The 24564-nt window shown below is 37.5% G+C and overlaps 2 protein-coding genes across 2 annotated transcripts; both read left to right on the top strand.

Annotated features, from left to right (window-relative positions):
• Positions 1 to 638: 638 nt before the first annotated feature.
• Positions 639 to 10363, top strand: LOC139735197 (acyl-coenzyme A thioesterase 3-like). The gene is made up of 10 exons (XM_071645956.1): positions 639 to 824; positions 1345 to 1412; positions 2611 to 2859; positions 3269 to 3285; positions 3885 to 4078; positions 5456 to 5598; positions 7597 to 7711; positions 8479 to 8559; positions 9377 to 9515; positions 10215 to 10363. Exons 1-10 carry the CDS (start codon positions 639 to 641, stop codon positions 10361 to 10363), a joined length of 1341 nt encoding a protein of 446 aa, XP_071502057.1.
• A 6500-nt stretch (positions 10364 to 16863) lies between these two features.
• LOC139735195 (acyl-coenzyme A thioesterase 1-like) lies at positions 16864 to 22799 on the top strand. The gene is made up of 6 exons (XM_071645955.1): positions 16864 to 17004; positions 18806 to 19023; positions 19829 to 19943; positions 20850 to 20930; positions 21767 to 21905; positions 22654 to 22799. Exons 1-6 carry the CDS (start codon positions 16864 to 16866, stop codon positions 22797 to 22799), a joined length of 840 nt encoding a protein of 279 aa, XP_071502056.1.
• The last annotated feature ends 1765 nt before the right edge of the window (positions 22800 to 24564 follow it).

Raw genomic sequence — 24564 nt, 5'->3', positions numbered from 1 at the left:
GGTGATAGATCTATTAAAAAACAGTAATGCATATGAACTCGTAACGATCGTAAACTTGATAGGGGCCTATATCTTTAGTTTCACTTTGGAACCACGTTTTGAAATACATTTATATCTATATGATAAGTGAAGATTTCATATCAATTTGTCAACGGTATCTTAAATTACAAAATTTCTATTTTTCCCCAAGAAGTGGCTCTAATTTTGCTTCCTATGCCAAAGCATAAATATATTGAGCAGGACATGAATAATACCACTGCCACGTTAGTTGGCAAATTCTTGATATCTGAGCTGCGAGTAACATATTTACGGTGAGGCTCTGAGGTTTGGCAGAGTGCTCGCACACAATCGAAGCCTCCAATCCTTCTCCTAGAGTTTGGTGGATAACGTAATATTATAGGCCATTGTCGGTTAAGAGCTTTGTAGTCGAGGCAAAGTCAATGTGCCGTCACTGAAGGATATAACATGCGTTTGCACACGTATGAGGGGCAGAAAAGAATATCAGTGCGCAATCGGAATTCCGTGACTGCTGCTTTCTTTTAACCCTGAGATATAATAGAAGAATTGACAATACATAACACAACTGAATGCATCTGATACTGGTTTAGGTACTCTAACAAGCTGCGCGGCCAATAAACATGGCTCTGGCTCTGGCAGGAATTGGGCACGAATTTGCGAGGAGGACCAGCAGTCTGCTCATGTTCCCCAGATTCAGTGGTTTAAAGCTATTCTATTCCAGACCAGCGATTGACATTCATCCACAGGATGGGATGGTCGATGAACAAGTGACCATTGGAGCAAGTGGCTTGGAACCTGGTCAACTGGTAATCCTGCGATCGAGCGTGAAGTCTGAATCCGGAAAATACTCGTTTCAAGCGCACGCTACATACGAAGCTGATAGCCTTGGGCATGTTAGTTGTGAGTACGACCCAAGACCCTTGTACAATGTAACTACTACTGTACCTCACTTTCACCCTCTGTACTCCATTATCAAAACCGCACGCATATCTTGTATATTGACCTTTTTTCATCCAGCATGATAATCTGTGACTTAAAAGTAAACCTTACTTCTTTGTTCACTGTCAAAATAGTATGTTAACCGTTAGATATCACAGTCTATCGAATGAATAGTATAGAGTACCGTTGCAATGTTTCAACATCACCGCAACAAAAATGACTTGAGTCGCGGCTATTCCACAATGTGGGCAGCACCACGCGTATTAACCAATCTAACGCAACAGCTCTTCAGTTTGAAATATTATGTCCCTGTTTCTTGAACGTGAAGTGGAGAGTGCATGGATTTATTTCTCGATCCCTCATCCTTCTACTTTGGTCCACACTCAGAATCACAAAAGTCTCATCGTGCTACCTGTAATCGGCAGTTTGGTGGTTGTGAACGACTTTGACTCAGTGTCAGTCAACAACTCAGTGTTACACTCAATATTCATTTCAGCGTCTTTTAGTTCATGGCTCTTCCCAAAAAAGGTTTAATTCTTGATTACAGCACGTCACAGATACCCTCATGATTTTTTTTTTTTGTGCTTGGTTGTACAATTTGAGTATCAAATCAAATCAAACTCCATTTTTAACTCTAGTCAGTAAAAAATAAAGATACAGGCCTATGTTTGTCTGTATGAATAAACATGAATAGCAATGATATATATATATATATATATATATATATGTATATATACTCTCATCAAAAAGTTACATATGATTTCTATTATATCTTTGAAGTCCAAAAGATTACCAAAGTGTGAAAATAATGGAGTAAAAGAAAGAATTTTCCGTCAAATCCAAATTCAAATGAAATGAGAGAAGAAGTGATGACAGCAATGATTTTGAATTGATTTCCCCAGCAAGAAAAATTGTGGATTATATCTGGTTCTTGAATTTTCTCATGAATTCTTAAATTAAGATACTTTGTTCATATGATTATCTTTGTGCCGTTTCTCCCTATGTCATTTGAAGCTTGAGTTGACAGAAAATTCATAATTTCCTCCTTTAAGTTTGCCACTTTTATTTTGTTTTAGGTTATAAAGAGATAAAAGAAAGAAAAGTTATTTTTGTTACCTCATTCACACCTCTCATTGTGTTAAACTGATCTTTATCGTCATTGTTTTCTTGAAAGGAGATTGCAAATGAAAGCCAGTGTAACAATTTTGGCAATTTTTATTTTTGTACCTTGGAGGATAAGAACAAATGTGTTCATTCATGCGGCCGCACATTTTTTCTTTATATTGACCTGCAGGTCGAAAGCTAAACTTAATTACCTTTAATAACTTAAATCATACGTCGATTTTCATCAAAAGCTTCGATGAAAATTATGAATTCGAAAAAGTGTTTACTTTTTTTTAGTGTATGTATGTATATATATATATATATATATATATACATGCATGATATGTGCAATATTGTTATAACACACTTGAAATCATAGATACCGATATGTGTGTGTATTTGTGGAAGTGAGTGTATGATGAGTGGAAGTGAAGTGACTTTTTGCATTTACTCTGCGTCTGTTCCTTTCAGTATATATATATATATATATATATATATATATATAGTATATATTTGTGGACCCCTATGAAAACCAGCTCTGCTGATCAGGGTGTTCCAAGTGAGTGAACAACCGTCACTGGGAGGAACGTATCTAGGACTTCAGCCCATGGGCCTGCTGTGGGGAATGGCTCCTGACGCGAAATCAGCCAAAAAGAAGGCTAGACTACTCAAAACCGATCCAAACATGCACCATTGGGTGTACACTTTCGATCTGTGCGACGGAAATGTGCCCAACGTAGACCAAGGCCCCGGAGAAATTCTCGCCTCAGAAACCGTAAAAAGACGTTTTGTCGCACCGTATGTGGATGTGAACAACGTTAATTGCGAATCATTCCAAGGAACCCTTTACCTACCAAATGAAACTGGTAAATTTGAAAACAGCTAGCGTCGCTTTTGCACCTTGTCATTTTATCGTGTACAATTTATAGTAATAAAAAACGGGATATATTATATTGATCATTATGTCCATTTGGTGTTATTATGTGGGATCACAAGACCACAAGATTGGAAAAGTATTATGAAAAGAACGTTACTGCTACAAATTTCTCTTATCAGCATTTAAAAGGCTTTGAGCATAACACTACTAACGAGCAAGTCTTTAATAGGTAAATATTTTGCTTAATGCAAAAGATCAATTCACCGATTAAAAAATAGGAGTGTCAGGTCTAATTAAGGTTTTCTGTGAAATTTATTTATGTTCTCACAGCTGGGGTTTACAGGAAGGTAATATGCGGTGTAATGCAGAAAAAATATAGCAGGTTTTATATGAGTGGCAGTATACTCCTAATATTACTGTTGATGTCAGTTTATAATCCTTGGGAATTGAAAAAAGCCTTTTCTTTTAATAATCTTCCCCTGACATATTATCACAGCGATTTTTGTGATATGATATATACATACGCAGTATATGTGATTGTATATGTAAGGACCATGATATCAGTTTCGAGCACTTTAGCGACTTCTTGAGCATCTCTTTCCAAGACAGAATGAACATTTGTTTTACTTGTAGAACAATTACCCGTTAGGGTAATAAATATTTTCTCATTCCTGGATGAAAGTTGTAATTTCTAAGGACTAACTACAGACAGATGATATGAAAATGACGATCGATACAAATGTGCACCAACATGGAAAATATTGTATGGTAGTCAATATCCCTCAACTCCATACGAGTCATTGCAGGCATGTAACAGTCATGCTAAGTTAAAGCTGAAATAACTAACAGTTGACATTTACATTTACACTTTCTTTCATCTTTTCGGTTGGGAAGTAATAATATGTACCATGGTTATTTTATATCATCGGCAATAACTATGAAACAGTCGCCTCGTCACAACTACCTTTGATCATTGAGATGGCCGGACTAGCCCCCAGAAGTGTTCAGGACAGGCCTCAGCTTCTGGCCTCCCATGGGTTTGCAGTCTTTGATTTTAATTACTTCGGTGCTATTGGAGAAGCTCTCTTGACAGGTGGACCAAAAGGGGAGAATGTGTACTTAGACTGTCAGCTGTTTTATGTAAGTCCAGGAAAATTTCCGTACATTTGTCTCATTTCTGGTGCGACGTAAAAACCTGTGTCGTCTTTTTTTTTGTATTATAAAATAAACAACGTCAGTATGCTTGACCAAATATGTCAGTTTACAAGTGTTTACTAAGCTTCTCAAAGCTATGGCTGTTTCCCTATTTGGACCTAATCTATTTGATATAATTTGGTATCCATTCATTTATGACAACAACATGTATACGTTATACTGGAATACAAAGAGTTAAAACCAGAATAACAATAAAATAGCGCACCAAAAACAATATCTGAATGTTGACTCGTATCCTTGACATGTGTTTATTGGACCATATACTAATCAAGTTTTATTCAATTTCAACTCAAATCAAACGTCGATGAACAACTTGTTTTTTCTTGACGGAAAAAACCTAATTAAACAGTGACGTATATGGATGATATTATATACAAATAGTGCTGTCCTATTCATAGTATTGACAGAATGAACCCATTATTCGGCGATGTTTGAATTAACTAGATTGCTCATATACAATAAAGTAAAGTTCTTAAAAGAAAAAAAGTTAGGGCGAGTGCTAATAAGTATTGATCATTTTAAGTATTTTCTTTTTGCATTCATAAATAATGCGCATGAAGTAGCAGTTATCAATATTCACCTAAGTACTTTTGTCACCGTTTATTGAACTTTTTATTTCCATGGCAAAAAAATTATATAATTTGATATCAATATATGATATTAAAAGTCCACCATACGTTATTTTCATTTCGGGATATAGAGTAGGTCGTCATTTTTATTCTGCTTCTTGTTGCATAAGAGTGTAAGATACATTGACAATATTCTGCGATAATCATCATGGATAGATTAGCTCTCAGAAAATGAAAATTCATGTTGAATGATAACAGAATATCGAGGCAATTAGAATACAAACAAACAAACGTGGACTCCAGTTTCCTGAAAGACCGAGTTCGAGGCTTTTCCTTAAATGGTCTAAATGTAATGAATGGATCACATCTTAATTTTGCCACCAAAATACGCGTTAAAGTATAGAATTGCATAAGGTCCTCACACTGTATAGGTCCATCGGCATGGCTGAGTGAAACATTTTATAAGGCAAAATAAGAATATGCCGTGGAATGAAATGACATATTCGCAAAGAACACCAAGCTTTATGCAAGATATCTCTTTCCATCTTTTTTTTTCTGTTTTTATACCCCAGCCTTGCACTGCCCACTTTTGACACTCAGTGAGGGAAAAGACCAACATATTACTCAAAATAACACTACGTAACTGCGGCATTGATCATGTACATGTTCAAATTTGGACCGTCTACGTAAGACACATATTTGTATTATCTTTTCAAATACTCTCAAAACCCAGGACATTGTCGAATTTGCCCGGAGGCATCCCCGTATTGATGACACGAGGATAGGTATCAGCACTGGGTGCTCGGGCGGCTCATTGGTTCTCAGCGCAGTACCCAGGCTTAAAGGTTTCCCCGTGCGCTGCATTTCGGTGCAAAGGTGCATGGATATCCTCTTTTACTACCTGGGAATTCAAACACCTGATGGTTCCCTTATTCATCCCGCACCACTGACGTAAGAATTTGTTGGAATTCTCTTATAGGGTCCTTTTACATTGTCATCACATCTTTCTGTAACCTATGTGAAACATATGTATCTGGGATGAGATGTGAAGATAAGTCCGTATTATGGTGTGTGTACCTTGGAATTCTGTTTCTTTCTTCTTTTTTTTGGAGGGGGGGGCGTTGGGAGGGAGTATCAAACATTTGAATCCAATATTTTATACTCTCACAGTATGTAGGCGGTGCAGTTTCTTTCGTTCTGTAATATCTTTACAATGTTCCATGTTTCATGCTGTCTCCTTCGTGTTTTGTTTTGTTTTTAGTTCACCCTCGACCTCTCACACTTTTTATGCCTCCGCCACTAAGTGTCGCCGAAGGCATTATGTTTTCGAGTCGTCCGTATGTCCGTCCTTGCTTTTGTCCTTCCGTCCGCAATCTATTTTGTGAACAGCGTTACTAAAAAACCGTTGGATGAATCCTAATGCAACTTGGTATGTGTATGTATGAGTCGGCGAAGTTGTGCCTGTCAACTTTTGGGTGCACATGCTCAAGGTCAAAAGGTCAAGGTCAAACGGTCAAGGTCAAATGCTCGAAATTTCACTATTTCCCTCATTATGCAATGCCTAAAGGTATTTTCATGACACGTATTGTATTTACTACCAAAGGAAGATTCTCCAGAGAAAGTTTTGGGTCATAAGGTCAAAGGTCAAATGTCAAGTGAAAATGTTAGAATTTCACTTTTTTCTTCATATCCTGCAAATGGTTCAAGATATCTTCATGGAACTTAATACATATGCGTGTACTGACTAGCAGTGATTAGCTATCGAGGGAATTTAGGAGTCATGGATCAAAGGTCAGGGGTCAAAGCTCAAGGTCAACTCCTCAAAATTTCACTTTTCCCCTCATACTTATGCAATACCTGCAGGATTTTTCTTGAAACTTAATGCATACATGTATTACCCGATAGATATTCTCTATTTAGATGGAAAGTTTCTTGCCTAAAGGTCATAGGTCAAAAAGTAAAAGATCAACTGAAAGTGCTAAATGTCAGTTCTTCCGTCATATCTCGAAAGTGACTCAAGGTATCACCATGAAACTAAGTACATAATGTATGCATGTTCAACCTGACAGCAATTCTCTTGGGAATTTTAGAGTTATAAGGTCAAATGCCAGGTAAAAATGCTATTGTTTTGCCATTTAACCCTGAAATGACACTTCTTCTCCATATCTTGAAAATTACTCAGTGCATAAACTTATAAAAGGTTAAAAAGTCAAGTAAAAATCCTCAAATACCTGCACTCTTTGACAATATAGCCATTTACTCCTAGTTCAAGGAGAGTGAACATTCAACACATTTGTGACAAACCTGTCATTTTGATATTTTGCCTGTTATGTGAAACTGGCATCACACATTGTCAAGACATTGTACTATGGGTCTATTAGGAGGACCATGCATTATGGCGGGGCATACCTGTCGCCATAGCGACATTTAAGCTGTGGATTTCGTTGTGATAATCATAATGTTACCAACACTAAGTATTTGCTACTATAGTAGTTTTATCTTGCACCGAGTTCCCAGTTCACTGTAAACAACATGCTGTGCCGCATGCATTGCAGTGTGATGTCACTGGAGTTTGCGAGTCAAATATGGAACATTGTAGTTACTAAAATTGGTTGAAACGGTACTCACCTGAAATTCAACTTCGTTTTATTTTCGAGTTATTTCCTCACATTTGCCTTATGCTTTTTTTTTAAACAGTAAATATATAAATTATCATTTTATCAATACTAATGATGAATATATTTTTTTATGAAATTATCTCAATCACCAATTTCACTAAAATAGATTACCACATGTTGTACGCAAGGGAAATGTAGAATATGAGTTGTATGTCCTAAAAACCCTCGCTTTTTAATGTCAATTTCTCTGATCAAGGAGTGAGGACAGGTATTCGAGTGTCAAGCCGGGCAAGGATGGCACCCTGTTTGTAACGGCTGACTTCGATCATCATGTATATGACGCGGCAAATCGTAAAGACTACGTGGCCCCAGTAAGTGACATGCACAGTTTGATGTTATTCGTTATTCATAATGAAGATTATTATAATAATCATTACAATAGCACTTTATGAATCCACTCAATTATATCCAAAATTTTGGACGATAGGCTTACAGAGACAGACATTAGGGACATTATAATGGCTCCTATTTTAAAGCTGCAATAATGTGACGGCACTGTCGTGATGGATAAACGCTATTTCATGTAACATAACTATAACTATAACTATATATATATATATATATATATATATATATATATATAGTATATACAGAGGGAGAGAGAGAGAGAGAGAGCGAGAGGGAGAGGGAGAGAGCAGGAGAGAGAGAGAGAGAATAATGTAACGTGCGTGTACACAATAATTACGGTTATAAGAAAATACTTAAAATGATGGTACTAATGGTCCTGACGATTCACTCATCCACTATGTCTCGAACACACACACACACACACACATATTTTTTTTTTTTTTTGGGGGGGGAGGGTGGGTAATCTTTATGAGCAGAAGGGCAGAGAACGTGAATAAAAATACTGACTATTACCAAGGAGATTCAAAGAGCCCAAGCCAAGCAATATTTGAATGTTCTCAGTTGACTGATATTTCTGGGGCATAATGGCATTTAATCAAGAAAACAACAACAACAACAACAACGACAACAACAGCAACAACAACAACAACAACAACAAACAAAAACATCCCAATCCAAAAAGTTACCTGAGAGGAGAATTTTACAAAATCACGTCTTTAATGTGTTATAGGTGGAGAATCTGACCATTCCGACCCTATTCCTTGTCTGCGGCGATGATCAACTTGCACCAACTGAAAAATGTATGATCAGAGTGAGTACATTGGCGTCTCTAGTGTCGTTTATATATGAAATTTGGCCCGCTGAAAATCAAAGAAAATCATACGACTCGAGCAACACCGACAACTTTGTTATGCAAAGAGACGCTGCGAGCATACCAAGGTAATATTGTGAAATGGTGATTTAAGAAGCTCTAGAAATACCGTTAATATGACTAATAATTCTGGACAATTTGAACACTCGCATATACTCGCGAGTTGCTTTGCTTGAGTTTCACTTTGCCAGTTATTCGTTTTACTCTTCTGTGCAACCATTCACCCATACTCTTTACTTTAGGCATTGTGGTCGATCAAAATGTAGGAAGTAATTACTATAATGTCTAATCTACCAAGGGGAAATCTCCACGTCATACTCTGTCCCAGCGAGCTTTTTTGCAAGCTTGCATGTAGTTCATGTATACGAACCAAATGGAACCAGATGAGAGGTAGGCCTACTGGTAGATACAATTGAAATGTAAATGAAACAACCGCAATTCAGAATTAAGGTATTTCAATCGGGGGGGGGGGGGGGGCACCTCCAGTGCTGAAGGGGGAGATTTTTTTTTTTTGTAATTAAGAGTCCATCATAAAACAGGTTTCGATACCTTATCCAATATCTGTACACTTTGAACAAGCATGAGAAGTAGTAGAGCAAAACGGAATTCGTAATGCTGGCAAAAAGAAAAAGAAAAAGAAAAACCTACAGAGCTTGAATTTACTGGACTTACATGATTTTATAATTGGTGAATGAAAACAACAACAGCAAAAATAACAAGAACAGCACCAATTGATTTCTACATTTACGTCCGAAAGGCGGCAAAGCGGATGAGACAAGCTGGAAACGGTCATCTTGTAGACTTCGTCCATCTTCCCGGTGCTGGTCACCTTCTGCAATCCCCCTACCTTCCTCTCTGTACGGAATCATCTATATACTTGCCTGATGTTGTGGATGGTAAGTCAGACAAGAATCAGGCATTTTTTTAAAGGTGAAGCTATAGCATTCTGTTTAAAAAAAACCAAACACCTACATACGTGCATATTGCTTTTACTCACATGCCTCAAAATTCTTTTCAACTGTTAAACTTCCTGACATAGCTGCTGACCTCGTTGTGTGGAAACGTTGAAGATGAGTGTTGAAGTCATTTCCCAAAGTAATATAAGTATGGTGTCATTCTTTTATCATAGTTCAACACAGCTGGTAAATTTGGAACATGACACAATCCAGTTCCTCTGTAGGGCCTACTATTCGATGAATTTATTATTTCTTTAATTCCCCTATTCTTGCATTTACTGATAAGTAAATAGATAAGTTACAATTACAATCCTCCCTTTTATAGGAACTCGAATAAACATTGTATGGAATACTGCCCGGTCCCTATCAGTTTTATTAAACAAAAGCATCCCCACGCTAACAATGTCATTATAGGCAGGATTATAGTGTTAGAACATCGAACTAAACATTTCATATTACATCGTGTACAGTAGCAAATGACGTTATTTGTTTTAAGCAGTGTCATGTTAACGTTCAAATGATAAGTTACTGAAGCACATACTTTCCTTTGACTGCCTAAAACAGTGTTGCTTATGACTACCTTCTGAAATATATAATTCAAAGGTCAAACACATTCCTAATGTATCTCCTATCCAACAGCCCCCGTGTACGCCCGCTGGGGCGGCGAACCGAAGTTGCATGCAGAGGCGCAAGTTAAGGCATGGCAGAAGATGCTCGACTTCTTCAGACAACATCTTGGTCCAGTGGAGCCCTTGAGACGGGACTGGCTGTCCACTACATCTATCTAAAATGTAACACTTGCGTCTATTTATTCTGACTGGATTGTGAAGATTAGAATTGGATTAAATCAACACGACTGTTTATAAAGCAAGCGTTAACTGGACCGACAGCCTGCAAACCGACAGAATTACTTGGCAACAACTATAGGACTGCCTCTGCTGTAAACGGACTCTACCCAAAGAAGTCAAGATTGAGGTCTTAGTCACTGATCTCCAACAGCTGATGGCTGTCTATAATCTCCTGAAATTTGTTTTGCCGTTTAATGTTAATTTCAGTGATGGCGAAGCCACCAGAAAATTGAGTTTTACGTTTTGTGTGCTTTTTTTTTTCACTCAGGACTACAGCAATTCTCAACTTAGCCTCTTACAAGAACCGTTAAACCCAGTCCCTAACCTTAGTAATGAAGCTCTGCAAGTAATAATGATAATGATAATAATAATAATAATAATGATAATGATAATAATGGTAATAATGATAATAATAACTCGTTAAGGTTTATAGAGCTCTGTATTTCTAACGAAAGACCCATCACAACCTTATTTACAGCCTAATACAAGCCTATTTCCATGGCAGAGAAAGGCCTTGTTGGAGGAAGCCAAATTCAGAACTCAATACCGTAATGAAAATTAAGGATTTGGAAAAGGATTTCTTTAACCCTTTCTGTGACAACGAGATCAATGTGCATACATTTCGAACACATTCCTCTGGACAGGAAAATCATTTGGCATGCAGAGGGTTATTCATGTTGAAAGAGATCAACAACAATAGTGCAAAATGCAACGTGTATTTGGCAAGTTTTTCAAGGCCCCTCCCCCTCAAAAAAAAAGAAAAAAAGAAAGGTAATATACAATGTATTGATGTATCATGAAAGAAATTAATGATCTATTATCTCTCTTCAGGTCATTAGCCATCTAATCTGATATTACGCTCACCGTTGCTATCATTTCGAGCAACGTGTAGAAGTAGGATCAGTGTTCAAAGAGAAACATATCGTTACTAAATTGATTATGTTATTGAAATATTGACTTGAGTAATTAACAAAATAATTGGATGACGCCATCCACGGTGTTTGTGTCTGTGGTGTGCGAGGACTGTATTTGTTGCTGTTTACTTCCAGAAAAGTCTTTGCGTATCATTGTACATCATTGCTTGTCATATATACGATTGATTTGTTTTTGTCTCTACATGTTCCTTGGTTTTTTTTTACCTTATAACCTTTCATATCAATCCCGAATCATGCTTTGTCTTCTGAGTTGATTTATGAAAGCTCATCATTTCCATCTGAAATTTGCATTCGATAAAATAGTAAAAATAACAATGATGATTATGATAATCAGAGGCTAGTTGTATAACGACAGGTCACCCTTTTATCGGTGCTCATGGCACTCCAAAACAAAAATGAAAGAGGTAAAAACGTATACAGATGTACATTTAGGGAGACCTCCATAATTTGAATATTTACTGTCGACATGTGTATGAGTGAGTGGTGTATGAATCATTTATATAATTTGCCAGTGACATGCCTATCAATGAATATTGTGCAATGGTAATGTGTTTAATAGCTCTTTCCTGCAGCTCAAGCCTCTCATTATGCGATGAAATGAGAAATTTGCATTTAGAAATTTATAGCCTGGAAGAATTGATTTAAAAAAAAGATGATTCGGGACTCATATTGTGTTCATATGAAGAGTAAATAGTCTTGCCCTTCGTTTGGGAACAAGCATTGCTTGATTCAGCGTACTCAAATGAAGGTAAACAAATGTCGGTCGTTCCTTACATTTTTGCCCACAATGCCGGCTTTATTACCTTGTTTAAAATACCACTATAGACTGTAATGTGCACCCATCCACACCTCTAGTCTACAGTCACGCCAGTACTTTTTTTTCGTGCCAGTGGTCGGGTCAAAGTACTATACGACTGCACGTAACACAGTTACATTTCACTACGTGTACGGTCGTATTGAGACGCCCTACATGGCGATTAGCATTCACTTTTACACCATGCAGCCATTACGATCATAAATCATAAACTTGCTATTTACAGTCTGTTGCATGCAAGCTCATACCATATTGCGTCTGGTTGTGAAGATATTATGATGAATATCGTCATTATGGTTGAATTTCTAGACCTTCGTTTTTTTAAATCATACAAATTTGCCAAGTATCGCACTGTCATGCCTACAACTGTCCTATTTGGTAGGGTTTTTTTTTTGTCTTCTGTTTTTTTTCTTTGAGGAAAATGATCTCTATTCATTCTTATGTGCCGTGCTTTAAAATAAAGGTGGGGAAGGTATATTTGGTGAAATTTTCGAATTTTACAAATCTATTTTGCTCCTGTGAATTCAGAGCAGGCTATCTGCTTTGAACGAGGCAAAGTTCTTCCAAAGACATTGACAGAGAGAAAAGAAAGCAAGAGAAATTTGTTCATCTGTTACTGAGCACGACAAAGACATATGTGTACCCTTCACCTGTTCTTCATTTCGTTGTCACAATGATTGGTTTTGTCAAGCTTGCACATTTCTACATTCTTTCCATTATTATTTTCTCTTCTTATAGACTTAAAAGACTCTGCCTTTTTGTTTTTTCTCAAACTTCCAACCATGCTTGTGAGCAATTCATGTGCACTATGAGATGTTCCTTAAGTTACCGAATACAGTACATGTACTTTGCAAGCTCAGAGCTCATGTACCAAAAAAAACAAACAAACAAACAAAAAAACAAACAAAAAAAACACATATTCCATTGTCTATTGGAGGAGAAGCTCATCTGTACTGGAAATTCAACTGAATATAGTGTTAAACTTTTGATCTCAATACAAAATATTTGCCTCCGAAATTTTCAGCTATAAACGCTACCGCCTTCATCAGCGGAATGACCCGTCTTCACAGTGGTCACGTGACGGTCAATAAACGCTTCATAAACTTTCGGAAGTTTAAGAAGCAAGAGTTCGACACCATCGCAGATTCTCCAGTGACATCAAAATAACAGATACTCCCTTACGTCAAAGGAGATTCCATGCTTTACGTACGTAGGAATTTCAACATGTTTGACGTGAGGGTTAACTTCAAGCCCACTAGGACATAACTGTGATTACGCCATATTAGTGTCGCCGAAGGACAAAACTGAGAAGAAGGACATCACTGGTCCCGTGTATAGGATTCCTTGTCAAGGGAAGACATTCCAAGGTATACCTGTCAAGATTGGTGAGACACAACGCTCACTTAGGACCAAGCTCCACCTCCCCTGACGGTGCCTACGTGTCACAGCACATCCACATCGAATCTCCAGGCCATCACTTGAACCTTTTGGTAAGGTGGAAGTTCTGGACCAGAAACCTCGATACTTTGAGAGAGAAGTCAAGGAAGCACTTTCTGTCAGGGCCTACTAGCTTCCTTTAGATAAAGACGGGGGCGCTTCCCATCTCCCTGGCTATACAAACTTAGAAAGTCTATGACCCGCTTATTGACCGTCACTTGATCAAGACGAAGACGGGTCATTCGGCTGATGAAGGCTGATAGCGTTAACAGCTGGAAATTTCGGAGGTAAATATGTTGTGTTGAGATCAAAGAGTAAACACCATTTTCAGTCCATATTCAATGGTCCTTATTTAGGTCTTGTAGTTTCAAAATGCTTCGCGTACTCCCAATACTAGTTCAGATTCTGAACTATCCCAATACTTGAAAACACATGTGCCGATTCCTTACGCGATGTTAATCTGGGGTGAAAAATATTTACTTTTACTTTCTAAGTGCTTTTGAAGAGTTTTAACTCATTTTGATGTACAATATCTCTCCATTGTACAATATTTCTCAGTTGTTATGCTGCAAAACTACTTTGCTGTATAAACGCCTATGGTTTTGCCCCGAATCATTGATATGATGCCTAGAGCTCTGTCTTATGTCCAATGTATATTTATTTTGATATCTTTCTTTCTTTCCCTTTAAATAATGATACAGTTATAGTAATTTTCTCTATTCTGTACTGCATATAACTGTGTGCGTGTTTTATTTCAAATACGATCACTTTGGCTGACCCTTGATATTAGTATGTGTGTGCATGGTTGGTGTGGGTGTGTGTGTGTGTTTGAGTGTGTGTGTGCTTGGGTGTGTTAGTGTGCGATACACGCGCGCGTGTATTATTCGAATTTGCGTAAAGAATATGAGGTTTTTATCAACATATATATTAGGCGCGGTCAGACTGGCAAAAGATCGAGAAGTTTAAGATCACGAAGGCAACGTTACTTAGCAACACCTACGCGCTTTACTCTTGATGACAGCTCAATTTCGGCAATCTTCGTATCAATGCTAACGGTGATCGGCAGTACAGTGCCGTATATTAATATACGGCACTGCGGCAGTAGCATCAACAGCGCCATCTACACTACCGGGACTCTGCCCCTTTAAGACCTCGAAGTTTTGCCAGTGTGACTGCAAACTTCCCGCGAAACTTCTCGATTTGTTTGCGGGCGGCGTTTTCGAAGCGCAAGGCCATTGTCATGTACAGGTGTGCATTGTTACGTCACAATCACTAGCCATCGGACGGCGCACTCTTTCTTGCGCGCGTACCAATGGCCCAACTTAATTCTCGATCTTTTGCCTGTCTGACCACGCCTAATGATCTAATTTTTGAGACATGCTGATTATTTTTTGGTTTCGGATAATGTTACATTAATAATGATTAATATCTAATAGTTGTACTTTTTTATATGAGCTCCCTCGTGGAGACTGTATGAGCTCCTTTGCGGAGAGGCCGATTATAAGCTTCCTCGTGCAGACGATATGCGCTCCCTTGTATAGAGCAATCTGTGTCATGCATGGTGTGCTACTCTCACGGAAATTTGCTTGCCTAATAGCCAAATTAACGACCAGTGTTCACGGCAAAAGAAGACAATGTATGAGAATAATTCTGCGTATAACTTTGGTGACAGTCATATTGAGATATTCAATCTTACGGTTTCATTTCATTTCATTTCATTTATTTTAACTTTCATACTTGGTTTACAAAATTTGCATACAAAAACAAACAAACAAACAATCAAACAAACAAGAATGCATGGTATCAAATATGATTGTGGCGGAATCATGAGAAGCACAAAGTAGGTTTATTGGAAATGATCCCAAAACAAGTATCATGATGTGAATGATATGTGTAACCATTTATAATAGTCAAATTGGATTAAAACAAACAATCTTGTGCGTGTGGCGTGTTTTTCAATAATTTGTAGATGTATATTATATCCTGCAATGGACGTGATATTTTGTAATCACTGTTTTTTTTTCTTCGTTTGTAATTGACATCCATTTTTGTCTCTGAGGTATGTAAGCTGCTACGTGATGATATTTTGTAATTCCGTATTCAACAATGTTCAAGATCACCGCATTCCATGCTCTTTGTGCAGTCATGACTGTCATGTACTTAATCTCAGCATAACAAGTGTGTTACACACGCAAAAAGAAGAAATTGTGGCAAGGTGAAAAATATTCTGCAACTAGCGGAGATAGTGTATATATTGATATATATCTACCTATAGCAAAAGGAAGCAAATAGTAAAACCTGAGCTTATGATGATCGTAAAATCGATGAAGATAGTCTTACTATGAAGTCATGATTTCAGAGATATCTAAGTCAAGACCTCGTACCATTGCATCAATGACACTGGAAGTTACATGTTTACTCGATTTTCCAAAGAAGTCGTACATTTGCCGGCTGTTCGTGTGTGCCAGAGCAAGGCAGAGACATACAGCAAGACACGAACAATGCGATCACGTAATGACGTCACAGAAAGGTAGGCGTACGCGGTACCTGCTCACATCATGTCATATAATTGGCGAATTTTTCGTAACAGAGCTGTAACATGTTTTTGGTGATGCTCTGACCCGAAACCCTTATCCTTTTCGCTATAGGTTTGAGAATGACATGAGCTCTGATCTTGGCTTTATGCCATTTGTCAGTATGAAGCTGTAGTATGCCAAATATTTTTAAGCATTACACTAGCTATTTTTCTCAAAAAATTACTACTTTGTATTAAGTTTTAATGTGTTTATAGATATATCTATGTCATGCCATGCCTTTATTGTGAGTGTGTAGTTCCTTTATATCTGTGCAATGCGGCCTCTGGTCGCCAGACAGACTTTATCAAAAGGTCTTTGTCAATTAATTATCATGTTGATAAAATCATTCATTTGCATAAGGCAAAAAGGCAAACAAACAAACAAACAAACAAACAAACAAACAAAACAAAAAATCGGTGCGCAGTCAGCACTCCATGAATGCTCCTTTCTTTTCCCCCCAGTGATGTGATATAGGAGAGTTTACAATACACGACTGTTCTGACTTTGATACTGGTTTTGGTATTCTAACAAACGGAGTTGCCTCCAAGCATGACTCTTACGGGGATTGGGCAGGCGTTTGCGAGGAGGACCCACAGCCTGCTCATGTTCCCTAGATTCAATGGCTTAAAGCTAGTATTCCATTCCAGACCAGCAATTAAAGTTCATCCACAGGTAGGGATGGCTGATGAGCAAGTGACCATTGGAGCAAGTGGCTTGGAACCTGGTCAACTGGTAGTCCTGCGATCTAGCGTCAAGTCCGAATGCGGAAAATACTCTTTTCAAGCGCACGCTACATACGAAGCTGATAGCCTTGGGCGTGTGAGAGGTGAGCCCGACGGAAAGCCCTTGAGGTTACTTCTACCAGACTAAAAATTCATGATGATGCATTATAAAAAACGCATCTTGTACACTAGGTCGTTTCACTTCACAATAATTTGTGACTTATCATATCATGCAGTCAATCAAATGCTATGGTGGTCCATACAGGCCTACAATGAAATTTCACAAAAAAAAAAAATACAGATGTATTGGATCACTCATTCCATGGTCCATGCTCATTCCAAAAGGGTAGCAAGCGTGTCAGCTGCATCAGGCGTAATAATTCACACGGATTATTGGTATGAACTATAATCATGTCCGTGTGTTTTATTCTGTATATATGTTTGGACGCGAAATGTACTCTTTCTTATACCACTGTCAGTCTTCTGTTGGTATCAAAGATATAAAAAAAATCCACATTCGACATTATAATGCTAGGTCTAATTGTCATGTGATAGATATGATTGCCAGTGTGAGTGTGATGCTTGTGAACAAACTCCCTGATATCCTCCTCAGTGTTGATCTAATTTTATGTCCGTGTCAGTTGAACGTCTTGAAGTTCATAACGCCTCCCCCCAAAAAAAAAAACAACTTTCATTCTTTATCTATCGATCTATCATGATTCATTCTTTTTTTTTTTTGCTTAGCTTTGTGATTTTATTACCAAATCAGGTCAAAATGGATTTTTCAAACTGTATGCATGTATTCTACAAGATTTTGCGTGTGAATTAAAATGTCATTTGTCTAACAAACATGTATGATATACATAATTATATACTAGTATATGATAATATTATACACTGCTGTAATATCTCATTATCCCAATTTGCGTCTCTAACCGGAGGGCCAAACCCCAAAAAGTCGCTTACTTAACGAGTGAGTTGCACTCTCTCTACAAACTAAGTATACCATGTTTATTTTCAAGTTTTTATTGTAACAAACAACATTCCACTGGTCTACCTCAAAAAATTTGTTGCGAAAGCCTCCAAATCCAAGATGGCGTCCAAGATGGCCGCCATATTTACTGAATTTGTTATTTGAAAGATAGAATTTGATTGAAACATCAGATTTCAACAAATTTGATGTCATGTGAAAGAGAATAAAATTTTCTACAAGTTGATACCATTTTTGTGGGTTATTGCGATAATTGGATTGAGATTTTAAGGAAAAAACACTCATTTTTTGATATTTTTCTGAAAAAAGGAAAATCATGAAAATGCTTGATTCAGCATAAATCAAAGTATGTTAAGGCAGGGCTCCACACTAACTTTTATTTTTGGTGGCCCAAATACAAATATCCGACCTTTTTTGGTGGCCCGATCAGGCCACCAAATTCTTCATTTCTGAAATTTTGGTGGCCCGACGTGCGTTTTTGGTGGCCCCGGGCCACCGGGCCACCGTTAGTGTCGAGCCCTGGTTAAGGGTACTAATTATTCCCCCTGCTACTTTCTGCAAGCGGTTAGTCAAGTGCTCTTTTAGTATGCTAGAAAAGTGATTTTTTTTTTTGGTGAAATCCCCTTTATATATTTTTTTACATTGTTGTCCACACGTGACGTCATAACCTCTAGTAGTCTCCTCATTCTGCGGTTCCAACACCAAAACTTTAAAAATTCATAACTTTTGCATCAATTTTCTTATTCTACTAATGTTGCTGCTTTCACTCAATCCATATTTCTCTTTAGGTTTTGGTTTTCTTTAATTGCGGGACTTCGGCCATTTAGAAAATGTACAGATATAAGTTGTGTACATTAGATGTCTGTGTCAAGTGTGTGAAATCTTGACAAATATTCTCAAACTCCAGGACATTCTCGAATTCGCTAGGAGGCATCCCCGTATCGACCACACGAGGATCGGCATCAGTGGTTCAAGCATGGGTGGTTCACTGACGCTCAACGCCGTACCAAGGCTTACGGATTTCCCCGTGCGATGTATATCAGTTGCGAAATGTATGGATATCCTCTCTATGTACTTGGGACTTCAAGGACCGGATGGTTTCTTCATCCACCCCGCTCCATTGACGTAAGAATTTCCTAGAATTCTCCACGTGGATGTATTACACTGCATTTTATGTTTTACTAAGGGATTTTATTTCGTACATTATATTCATGGGGGGGGGGGAGGGGTGGAACAACAAATTCAATTGCCAGGCCACCAAAAAAAAAAAAAAAAATTGTTCGATTTTCGTGGCGCGCCACCAAAGAAAAATTTTATAGTGTCGCACCTTCGTGTAAATAGTTTATACATAATTCGTCGGCCTCATGCCAAAAGGGCCTTAACACCATAGACTTTGTACACTATTAGTGCCCTTTTGGCATGAGGCCGACGTTATATATATTTTCTTTTTTATTTATATGCATTGTTTATTTTTACAAACGCCTTTTTAAAGGAGTAGTATAGTATTGGGTGAAGTATGGATTCAGCTTCTAACTTTTTGTGATACTTAGAATCCTCTTAATGACATTTTAGAGAGCGTACAATAAGAGGAATTTGAAGTTTACATATTTGAGAAAAATCAGCTTTGAAATGGCCGAGATAGCCAAAGGAAAAAAAAAAGAGTAAAACACAGTAATCCTTATAAGAGGTGGGTCCCATCTTTTATTATGACCGTTTCGTTTTGGATATCTAAGCCATTTCAAAACCAATAAATATTTTCATCAACTAAACTTTAGATTTCTTTTAGTATTATGTGTTCATTCACATTTCAGACAAGATGTGTTGTTTATTTAAAAATCATTTAAAAAAGTTGGAAACCTGAAGCCCCATCTTAACCAAAATGTGCCATCCCTTTCAAACCAGTTTTATATCTCATTCTCTGTGAGCGAAGGAGAGAAAACAGGTATTCGAATGTCACACAGGACGAACATGGGACCCTGTGGGTAGACCCTGATTTCAGCCATCATGTATTTGACGCGGCAAATCATGAAGACTACGTGGCCCCAGTAAGTGACAATTTGATGTCATGCGTTATTCCAAGTGAATGATAATGATAATATTTGGTGTGAGTTTCTTCTTCGTCTACCTCTACAAATTAAATTTGTGAAGATCGCAACTGCTGAACTGTAAATTAACTAACATGTCGAAAAATATTTAATATCGGCCCCAAAAACACCCTTACACGCAAAATGTCATACTCTCAGCCGGATGTGAGCATCCGTTTCATATAATTATCTGCTCCACTAATATGATTGTGTTGATAGCAGTTCTGAAAGTCTAGAATGGCGTTAAAATCTCAACATTTGAGAAAAATGTATATTTTTTCTTTTTTGTTGTTGTTGTTGTCTTAACCCGGAGTCGAACTTCACATGTACATCAATAAGAGTAAGAGTAAGAGTAAGAGTAAGAGTAAGAGTAAGAGTAAGAGTAAGAGTAAGAGTAAGAGTAAGAGTAAGAGTAAGAGTAAGAGTAAGAGTAAGAGTAAGAGTAAGAGTAAGAGTAAGAGTAAGAGTAAGAATAAGAGTAAGAGTAAAAGTGGGAAGTTATTGCTTAGCAATTAATGTCATTTGAGAGCACATTTTTGGGGAGTTTACGAAGCAGTTGTAGATAAAGTCATTGTCTCCGGAGTAAACGCCGCCGTCATTGTTAGCTGAGAAATTACCGGCAAAACCATTGTCGGCGGGGCTGTTGTTGCAATGTCATCGGAACATTATTTTCTATCGAAGCTTATAAAAATCTCGTGTCACCCTCGAACTGAAACTTTTCATTATGAGCAGAAAGCAATTTGAAGGACAGCTATAGTAATCTGATTTCAATGTAGAAAAACACCGACCATAGTAGGTGCCAAGGAGATGTTTTGAGCCCAAGTCAGATGATCCCATCGATTAATGGTTCTGTCTTTAATGTGTCAGGTGGAAAATCTAACGATTCCAACCCTATTCCTCGTCTGCGGTGATGATCAGATTGTACCATCGGAAAAATGTTTGACCAGGGTAAGTGTATGATATTCTCTTTTATGTAAGAAACTGAGTCCACTTGATATCAAAGAAATGGTAATTCGTGCCACATCAGTGAGTTGGTTATGCAAAAAGACATTGCGAATCATCATCGAGGTTTTGCTCTGTATGAATGTTGATTTAAGCTCTAAGAATTGCCGCTATCATAATAATTATAAGAGCTGTAATTCCTCGCATATCCTTGTAGGCTTCAGTGTTTGAGTTATACAATGATGTTTAATCGTTTTTCTTTTATACTTATAATCAACCACCCTTAATTGTTACGCTCAGTAAATGTACAATTATAATGTAGAAACTGACTTTATTTTCACTATGATGGTGAATCAGCAAATGAAAACCTCCACTTTTTACTCCTTATCTCAGTCAACCTGGATCTTTGCAAGATTGCACAGTTACAGGTCCTATGTATCCTAGCAGAAAAAAAGTTGAATAAACCGTTAATACAACTGAAATGCAATGAAACGACTGCAATTCATAGTCTATGAAGTTCACGAAGTGTTATTGTGGGTGACAATTTCCATTGCCGGTAAGGAGAGGTCTAATATTGAATTTATACAACATTACGGAACAGGTCTTCCACTTTGCTTTTCTAAAACCGCTAGCCTTTCATAAAATCTTGGGGGAAAGCTGGAACAGCGAAACGAAATTCTGAAGGGAAAAACGAACAAACAAACAAACAAACAAAAAAGTCGTCAGCAATTGAACTTCCTGGACGCAGGCCTATTGAAATGTACAATTAGTAAATATTAAAAAAGAACATCAGTATAACATAATGACAAAAACCAATAATGTACCTCATTCACGTCCGGAAGGCGGCGGAGCGGATGAGGCAAGCTGGAAACGGCCATCTTGTAGACTTCGTCCATCTTCCCGGTGCTGGTCACCTCCTGTACACTCCCTACCTTCCCCTCTGTACGGAATCCCGGGTCTACGTGCCCGGTGTTTTGGACGGTAAGTCAGACAAAAATCAAAGATTTCTTTTTCATTCCTTCAAAGGTTAATCTAGTTTGCAGTGAAAACCTGCAAATATTGCTCTTCTCACACCATGTATATCCTTTTCCAGCTGTATTTCAAAAACCAACAATCAGATATTCTGAGGTATCTGTTGGATGTATTACGTGGAAAAGTGGACGATTGGTGTTAAGATCATAATTTTCCTTCAGTGATGTTAATAGAGTGTTAATAGAAATAGTACTTACAGAACATGACACACTCCAATATCTCTGTCTTATTTGGCGATTGCTATGTTGCATATTCTTTGAGCTGCTTAATTATTCCATTTATTGGCTTATTGAATTGACAAGTTATGATAACAACTAGAGTCCTTGTTATACTGTCCGGTTCTGTAGACAGAAGCAACTCCAAGCTTCCAATGCAAGGGGCAGGTTTAGCTGTGATATATTGGAACTGAACATTTGCCACGACACCCTTTTCGTATTTGTTTGTTTGTTTGTGTGTTTGTTTTTTCAATGTAAAACGACTTAATACAAATATTGTTTACATTACAACCTCATAGAAACAGCAAGCGAAATATGTTTTGTTTCACAACATGATAGTGTGAATAAAATAAGTATAGTTTCAGATGCACACATATCCTTCCGCTGCGAATGTTTTCTTTACTACTAGTTATAATATTCTTAATAAAGAGATAATTCAAGGACAAACATAAATCATTGATCATGTGTGTCCAATCCAATAGCTGTATACGTCCGCTGGGGAGGCGAGCCCAAGCTGCATGCAGAGGCGCAAGTTAAGGCATGGCAGAAGATGCTCGACTTCTTCAGACAACATCTTGGCCGTGTAGAGCCTTTGAGACGGGACTGGTTATCCAGCGATTCTGAATGAAATGTGACGCATGGGATTTGACTCATTTAAGGTGGCAATTTTTTTTTTGTCTGTATGCTGAAATGTTCGTTTGATGAATACGTTCTCTCTCTCTCTCTTTCTCTCTCTCTCTCTCTTTGTATATTGTCTGAAAGTTTGTATTGACATGCATTGATAGGCTTATGTTTTTGTTTTTCGTGGTGGGTTTTCTCTTCTTAGCGTGTTGTTGTGTATATAAGTTTTTAACTGTAAATTGATCGAGTATCCATGACACTAATCCATCTGTGAGTTGTTGTTTTTTGTACTCCCATTAGGACTTTTAAACGCTGATTAAGCTTTTAAACACAGAAAAAGACAAAGTTTCTCAATGGTTTACGTTTAGAAGATTAACTGTAAACGGATAATAGTGAAAGATATTAGACTTGAGGCGGACGTTGCTCTCTTGTTCTCCCTTTAAAAGAAAAAGAACAAGAGAGCAACGTCTGCTAAATGCCTAAAGTGTGTGTGTGTGTGTGGGGGGGGGGGGACATAGTCAAAACCACCTGTGACTGCCTGGAAGGTGAATTTGCGATACTCGGGTGAGTGCGAGAACTCTTGTTTTCTCTCTCTCTCTCTTTTTTTTTTGACTTTTTCTGTCATCATTTTGTTTCATTGTACTGATTATTGTGTATCGTGTATTGTAAATGATTATTGTGTATGTATTATCTTATACGTTGACTGTACCACTGCATTTTTTTTTTGTTGTTGGAGTTGCTGACAGCCTAACGGCTCAAAGTATAAAGTATGAAAATAAGTAAGATATAAGTACCTTAACCCGTGTATGAATAAAATAAAACGAATAAAAAACAACAAAATATTCATAAAGTAAGAGGGTAAACAGATCGTATTGTAGCGAAACATGAAGGTGGCTGTCTGTAAGAGATCAATGTCGTCAACTGATGGTTTTTTTTAATACTTGGTCCTTGTGAGCGCTTATCAGCCCCAGCACAGACAAACATAGCTTTCTTTTGTAGCAAATATATGGAATTTGTACTACTATACGAAGTTGACCAGACAATGTTGAAATAAGTTTATATGGCAAAACGAGTGAATTGTACCATAAGAGTTTTCACCAGAACATGATATTGTAATTTACGTAGAACGCCAATGCTGCGTGAAATGGGAATAATTATGTCTGACATGATCAGACCATTTTAAAAATTCATTAATAACAACGCCCCAAAATGTACATTATTTTCTTTCAATGGCGACACCATCTATGAATAGCAAATTATTTCTGGATCATGATCTGTTCTTTTACGACTTTTGAAATGAATAAACTTGCTTTTTAAACGTTAAAAGATAGCCCATTGCTCCGGAACCAAGGAACAATTAACACTTCGTTAAATAGTTAAGTATTCATTTTCAAAATGAGACAATTGTAATCAGGATGGGAAAAGAACACGTTGGTATCATCGGCAAAGAGATTTATTATACAATATATATACACACTCAGAAAAAAAGAAAGAAAGAAAGTAAGCGCTTTTTCAAGTTTAGATTTCTCATAGAATATTTGGGTGAAAGCAGTGTATTATATTGCATATTGAAGGCAATCTAATTGGCTGTCAACCTGGTAGGTCAACAAAAAGTGAAACTTAACGCATGAGTGAACACCATTGTTTTTCTCTTCTAGAGCACAAAAGTAAAAATTGCGAAACTGAACAAGTTGTCATTCATGCCTATGTGCTCTTCTATAGAACAATGAGAACAAACAACAAATTTCACACAAAAAGAAACATGAATTAAT

The sequence above is a fragment of the Diadema antillarum genome, unplaced genomic scaffold (genome assembly GCF_040938485.1).
Source record: "Diadema antillarum isolate AM-2024a unplaced genomic scaffold, OU_Dant_1.0 seq00000565_RagTag, whole genome shotgun sequence".
Classification (NCBI taxonomy): Eukaryota; Metazoa; Echinodermata; class Echinoidea; order Diadematoida; family Diadematidae; genus Diadema; species Diadema antillarum.
The sequence above is the reverse complement of the archived record's forward strand: the minus strand, read 5'-3'. Positions and strand labels throughout refer to the sequence as shown.

Coding starts and splice junctions, on each gene's coding strand:
- LOC139735197 (XM_071645956.1), top strand. CDS start 639: ATGGCTCTGGCTCTGGCAGGAATTGGGCACGAATTTGCGAGGAGGACC. Junction 825..1,344: donor GCTTGGAACCTGGTCAACTG/GTAATCCTGCGA, acceptor GTCCACACTCAG/AATCACAAAAGTCTCATCGT. Junction 4,079..5,455: donor TAGACTGTCAGCTGTTTTAT/GTAAGTCCAGGA, acceptor CTCAAAACCCAG/GACATTGTCGAATTTGCCCG.
- LOC139735195 (XM_071645955.1), top strand. CDS start 16,864: ATGGCTGATGAGCAAGTGACCATTGGAGCAAGTGGCTTGGAACCTGGT. Junction 19,024..19,828: donor ATCCACCCCGCTCCATTGAC/GTAAGAATTTCC, acceptor CTGTGAGCGAAG/GAGAGAAAACAGGTATTCGA. Junction 20,931..21,766: donor CGGAAAAATGTTTGACCAGG/GTAAGTGTATGA, acceptor CACGTCCGGAAG/GCGGCGGAGCGGATGAGGCA.